The sequence below is a fragment of a genome (genome assembly GCF_019968985.1).
Source record: "MAG: Porospora cf. gigantea B chromosome Unknown PgB_NODE_1492_length_5702_cov_125.83, whole genome shotgun sequence".
Taxonomy (NCBI): Eukaryota; Apicomplexa; class Conoidasida; order Eugregarinorida; family Porosporidae; genus Porospora; species Porospora cf. gigantea B.
Window position 1 is genome coordinate 1 of NW_027178683.1, and position 5,702 is coordinate 5,702.

General features: G+C 55.5%; 3 protein-coding genes across 8 annotated transcripts; all 3 read left to right on the plus strand.

The window, feature by feature from the left end:
* On the plus strand, window positions 1–530 carry KVP17_002491 (uncharacterized protein; the record flags this gene model as incomplete). 2 transcript variants are annotated; one of them, XM_068518790.1, is made up of 1 exon in its annotated part: window positions 1–530. In XM_068518790.1, a coding segment is annotated over one exon (530 nt), but the record flags the coding sequence as incomplete, so codon positions are not given. The 2 variants fall into 2 exon arrangements, with proteins under 2 accessions (XP_068378535.1, XP_068378534.1); XM_068518789.1 differs by having other exon boundaries at window positions 219–530.
* A 29-nt stretch (window positions 531–559) lies between these two features.
* KVP17_002490 (uncharacterized protein) lies at window positions 560–2,734 on the plus strand (the record flags this gene model as incomplete). Of its 3 annotated transcripts, XM_068518787.1 has the most annotated exons (3): window positions 560–1,799; window positions 1,841–2,197; window positions 2,226–2,734. In XM_068518787.1, the coding sequence occupies 3 exons, from the start codon at window positions 560–562 to the stop codon at window positions 2,732–2,734; spliced, it is 2,106 nt and encodes a 701-aa protein (XP_068378532.1). The 3 variants fall into 3 exon arrangements, with proteins under 3 accessions (XP_068378532.1, XP_068378531.1, XP_068378533.1); XM_068518788.1 differs by lacking the exon at window positions 560–1,799 and having other exon boundaries at window positions 1,963–2,197; XM_068518786.1 differs by lacking the exons at window positions 1,841–2,197; window positions 2,226–2,734 and having other exon boundaries at window positions 560–1,834.
* Window positions 2,735–2,754: 20 nt separating this feature from the next.
* Window positions 2,755–5,702, plus strand: KVP17_002492 (uncharacterized protein; the record flags this gene model as incomplete). 3 transcript variants are annotated; one of them, XM_068518793.1, is made up of 2 exons in its annotated part: window positions 2,755–4,187; window positions 4,217–5,702. In XM_068518793.1, coding segments are annotated over 2 exons (2,919 nt in total), but the record flags the coding sequence as incomplete, so codon positions are not given. The 3 variants fall into 3 exon arrangements, with proteins under 3 accessions (XP_068378538.1, XP_068378536.1, XP_068378537.1); XM_068518791.1 differs by lacking the exon at window positions 4,217–5,702 and having other exon boundaries at window positions 2,755–4,191; XM_068518792.1 differs by lacking the exon at window positions 2,755–4,187 and having other exon boundaries at window positions 4,206–5,683.

The following is a 5,702-nucleotide window of genomic DNA, read 5'->3' on the forward strand; positions in this document are numbered from 1 at the left end:
ACTGGATCACAACCAACAAGAAAATCGCTAGCAACCGTATAATCGTGTGGGGTCGTTCGCTGGGTTCAGCAGTGGCGGCCTACATTGCAAGTGAGTACCCTGTGGGAGGACTGGTTTTCCAGAACGGATTCCGCTCGATTTACAGCATCGGACTCGGTCAACGCAGTCAACTGAAAGGATTCAAACGTATGGGCGATTATTTTTTGTCTGCAGAGAAGATGCAGCACATTTTTTGTCCTGTGTATTTCATTCATGGCGATGAAGACAAGCTGGTGCCCATGTTTCACGTCGAAGAAATGTACAAACAGCACAACAGGCAGGCTCGGCTGGTGGCCAAACCATTTTGGATACGAGATAAGCCGTACAACGACCACAACAACTCCAACTACCACCCAGATTTCCACAAGTTTCTGGTTAACTTCATTCAGTACTGCTTTCTGGTGCAGGAGCACTGCGACCACCACGAGCACGAGCACGCGTCGCCGGCGAGGCACGCGCCCCTGGTGGAGGATGCAAGAGAGTACGAATGACTTTGTCCACCTTTGTGTAAACACAGATTATGCCACGCCGAAAAACCCCTCCTACTGAAGTGTTACGTCCGGAAAAGGTTCCGCGGACAGACTACACAGTGAACCCACTGGAGAGCCCTCTTTTTGAGGAGTTCTACCAAGCTCTCGGAATCTGTTCGGAGACTGAGTTTCCGGACATGATGGTCACGCTGAAGAAGTGTCTGCACACCTCTGTTCGCATAACAGCGGCGTCGCCGCTCTCAGCCTGGCTGAGGACGGAACTGGGGCGTCATGTAGTCGACGGCAGCGAGGGCGCTCAGCAGCTGGCGCTGGTGCCCCACCGGCTGGCTTACCAGTGGCAAATGAGCCGCTTCATCATCAAACGGAAGCCCGAGATGGCCCACCTGAAGGCTTTTCTTGTGGCTGAGGATCTGCGGGGCGGGTTGGTGCGACAAGAGACGGCGTCGATGGTCCCGCCTCTGGCACTGACGGTCCGGCCCAACCATGTCATTCTGGATATGTGTGCAGCCCCTGGTAGCAAAACCAGCGAACTGCTAGACATGTTGATGTGGGATTACATTGCCACCCGTAGCGCTGCACCTTCCGGCAATGTGCACGTGGGCGTCCCTGTACCGAAAGGCGCCATACTAGCCAACGACGTGGACGTCAAGCGGGCAGGGATGCTGTCTCACCAGCTTGACAGAGCTGGCAGCCCGGCCATGGGTGTCACCTGTTGGGATGCCGCAATTTTCCCCTCGATTGCAATCGACGGGAAACCTCTGGGCTTCGACTGTATCCAGGCTGACGTGCTGTGTTCTGGCGACGGAACCATGCGTAAGAACGCCGACATTTGGAAGAAATGGAGTCCCGAGAGTGGCAACTCCTTACACGTTAAGCAGCTAGCCATCTTGACCCGCGCGGCTCAACTGGTAAAGCCTGGTGGAGAGGTGGTGTACTCTACGTGTTCGCTGAACCCCGTGGAGGACGAAGCAGTCGTCTCGTCTGCTTTGGCGGACCATGACAACCTGTCGTTGGTGGACGTACACTCCAGAGTGACCGGCATCACTCTGGCTCGGGGCCTGAGAACTTGGACTCCAGGAACGCTCTCTGATGGGAAACTTGTTTTGCATCATGAGAGCAGTGATAAGCTGCCTCCGTCTATGTTTCCACGTGACATGGATCTGACTAAAACCGCTCGCCTACTGCCCCACCACAATGACACTGGCGGTTTCTTTGTGGCACTGCTTCAAAAAGACGCAAACGCCGCGGTACGCACCAAAGTACGTTCCCGTGAGGTCAAGGAGAGTGAGTGGAGGAGCCCCTAAACACAGACTCCAACCCCAAACATAAGCGGCCTGTAGGCAAGAGCAACACGGGGAGGTATCTGCTAGGGCAGTTAACTCATGACTACCAGTACCTGTCCCCACCCGACTTCGCTTCTCTTTCTGATTTCATGGGGTGGAGCGTGTGGGACCACCCCACCAGAAACACTCTGATTCCCGAGACAGAGACGAGCTGTGACTGGAGCGGCGCTGATCTGCGAGTGGACGCTCTAAGTGGCTTGAATCCAGACGAGTTCTGTGTTCAGTTGACGCAGCACAACTTCATCTTTCGCAAAGGAATCGAGAAGCGCATCTTTCTCGCTTCGGATACCATCGGCCGCATCTTCACCGAAAAGAAAATAGGCCGTGAGTGCAGGTAGTTCCCGTCACGCAGTGTGGGTACACGGGGGCGTTCGCGCCTTCGAGCGTGTGGACTCCAATCTGCACAGCGAGTGCGCACGTTTCGCGCATCGGCTGACTCTTGAGGGCATCCAGTACCTTGTGCCCTATATGGTACGACGGGTGGTGTTTGTGAACTTACAGGCAACCGTGGCTCTTTTGACTGGCGACCACAACCTTTCCCGGTGGGACTTGCTGGACCTCGAGCGAAGGGGAGCCATCTACAACCTGGATTCCTGCCGCACTCGCGGGCTGCTGGAGGCTGGAGCTGTGGCTCTCGTTCCGTGCCCCCCTCCAGTACTGCCTATTGTGGCAGCTCCTGAGCCCACCGAAAGCCACGCGCCCAAGACGTTTTGGACAACCACCTCCCCGCAGCGTGACGTGGCATCCACGCACATGCCTGCGCTCCCCGGAATCGTGACCGCCAAGGGCAACGTACAAGTCTACGTGAAGAAGGAGGAAGCCAAAGGCATGCTGCGAGCGATATGTGCGTTTGACGTGTGAATCACTCTTTATCCGAAATCATGTCCTCTTTCGTGACGCGCCTACGCAAGGCGAAGGTCCAAGCAATCATTGTGGGTCTGCTGGCTTTTGCTGGTCCCGGTCTGTTCAACGCCCTCACTGGTCTGGGAGCAGCCGGGTCAAGCGACCCGGCCATCGCGGCGATCATGAACAGCACTCTCTACTGCTTCTTCTCAGTCGTCGGTTATTTCTCGGGAGTCTTCTTCAAAATTTTCGGGCCTAAGCCGTTGTTTTGCGTTGGAGGACTGTCCTACGCCGTTTACGCTGTTTGCGCGTACTTCAGTGACAAGGGCGACTGGGTAGCGGCCCTCGGAGGCACCGTCCTCGGGTGTGGGGCTGGACTCTTCTGGACGGCTCAAGGGGCGATCATGATGGCGTACGCGACTGCAGATGAACAAGGACGGTTCATACGAAATTTTTGGATCATCTTTAACCTCGGAGGAGTTTTTGGGGGCTTCTTAACCATGTTCCTGAACATGGACCTTGACAAAGACACAGGGGTGGCCAATCCCACGTCCTACTTTGTCTTCATTGTGGCTATGGTCTTGGCGGCCCTGTCGAGCAGCGTTATGTTAGTGTCGCCCTCCGCAGTGATAAAAAGCGACGGAAAACCCATCAAGTTCGTGAAGGCCGGAAGTGCCTTACAGGAAATCAAAGCTGCCGCTCTCGGCGTCCTGGACCCGTTTGTTCTGAAGATGATCCCGTACTTTTTCGCCTCCAACTGGTTCTACACCTACGAGTTCAGCGGTTTTAACAACATGTTGTTCAACGTTAGGACACGTGGGTTCAACTCGGGGCTATTTTGGCTGGCACAAATGCTAGGGGCCACCCTTATGGATCTCAGTACCAACCAAAAGGACTGGTCCATGTACCGCCGCGGACAGACGGGCTTCTGGTTGAATCTGGCTTTCAACACGCTAGCCTGGGCCGGAGCGTTGGCGGTGCAGTCTATTTGTGACTGCCCCCACAACTGGGAAAAAGGCGCAGGCGTCTGCATTCCCGACCCCGATGTACTCGTGGCCCAGCCCCCGTGTGGTGTGGGCGAAAGCTACGCTTTGGGATGCGACTACGACTTGCGCCTGAACACTAAGCAGGTCATCTTGCCTATCGTTGCGTACGTCGTCATGGGAATCCGAGATTCCGTCTTCCAGTCGTACTGCTATTGGCTTATGGGAGCAGCTGCCGGCTCCGACGACACGCGCAACATTCAGTTCGCCGCGAGCTATAAAGGAATCCAATCGGTCGGCGCTGCTGTGGCCTGGTCAACGGACCTCATAAAAGAGTTTAAGTACGAGTTCCAGTTGTACGCAGGCATCGCGCTGTCCTACATAGCCCTAATTGGATGTCATGCCGCCATTTCGCACGTCGTTGAGGTGGAGGAGGCCTTGCCCAACAAGGGCGTTCCTTTACTGAACCTGGGAACGAATAATAACGTGTAGATATTTTCGATATCATGGTCTCCAGACGGTCTTGCAAATGCTCAGAGGACAGTAATAGCCTCAAAAGCGCCTACGTTCAGGTGGCCATCGTGGGAGTTCTGGCTTTTACCGGACCCGGAATGTTCAACGCCCTGTCCGGTCTGGGGGCAGCAGGGTCCGGGGACCCGCGTGTAGGCGCGATCATGAACAGCACGCTCTACGGTTTTTTCTCGGTGGTGGGCTACTTCTCGGGCGCGGCGTTCAGCATCATCGGCCCGCGCATGATGTTCATGATAGGGGGGTTTACCTACGCCGTTTACGCTGTTTGCGCGTACTTCAGTGACAAGGGCGACTGGGTAGCGGCCCTCGGAGGCACCGTCCTCGGGTGTGGGGCTGGACTCTTCTGGACGGCTCAAGGGGCGATCATGATGGCGTACGCAACACCTGATGAAAAAGGCCTGTTCATACGGAATTTTTGGATCATCTTTAACCTTGGCGGAGTTTTTGGGGGGATCCTCACCATGTTTCTCAACATGGATGTGTCTAAGGACACCGGTCAAGCCAATCCCGCGTCCTACTGTGTCTTCACAGTGGTTATGATCGCAGGTGCGGCGTTGAGTCAGATTCTTCTTGTCAGCCCCTCGGAAGTCAGACGTTCAGATGACAGCACTGTGACATTCAAACCTTCCTCCGGCGCACTCGAGGAGATTAAGGCTGCCGCACTGGCGGTAACAGACCCCTTTGTTCTGAAGATGCTCCCTTTTTTTTTCGCCTCCAACTGGTTCTACACCTACGAGTTCAGCGGTTTTAACAACATGTTGTTCAACGTTAGGACACGTGGGCTCAACTCGGGGCTGTTTTGGGCCGCTCAGATGATAGGTGCGACGTTGCTGCAACGGGTGACGGATCACAAGACCTGGAGCATGCAGAAGCGCGGTTGCGCGGGCTACGCTACCAACGCGGGATTCGTACTCACGGCCTGGGTATGCGCCCTTGTCGTCACGTACACTCTCGCATGCGACAACGGATGGGACAAGGGAGAGGGGCAGTGCTATCCCGACCCCTCTGTCACGAAGAGGCAGGCGCCGTGCGATCTCGGAGAGCGCTATGAGATCGGCTGTGACATTGACATGGCCACCTTCTCGCAGTACATAGGGCCCTGCCTGGCATTTCTCTTGATGGGGATGCAAGACTCCGTCTTCCAGTCGTACTGCTACTGGCTAATGGGAGCAGCTGCCGGAGAGAACACCTCCAAAAACGTCATGTACGCTGCATGCTACAAAGGTGTGCAGTCATTAGGAGCGGCAGTAGCGTGGTCGACCGATCTATTGGACGAGTTCAAGTATGAGTATCAGATGTACACGGGGATACTCTTGTCGTTGCTATGCTTGATTCCTGTGTATTTCGCCCTCTCCGACATCGTGCCGCTTGAGGCATACGGACTGCAGGCGAATGACCGCGAGGCCTCAGTCGAACTCACGTCACGTGTTCATCCGGAGAACTCGCAAATGCTGTCACCCTCATCGCAATCT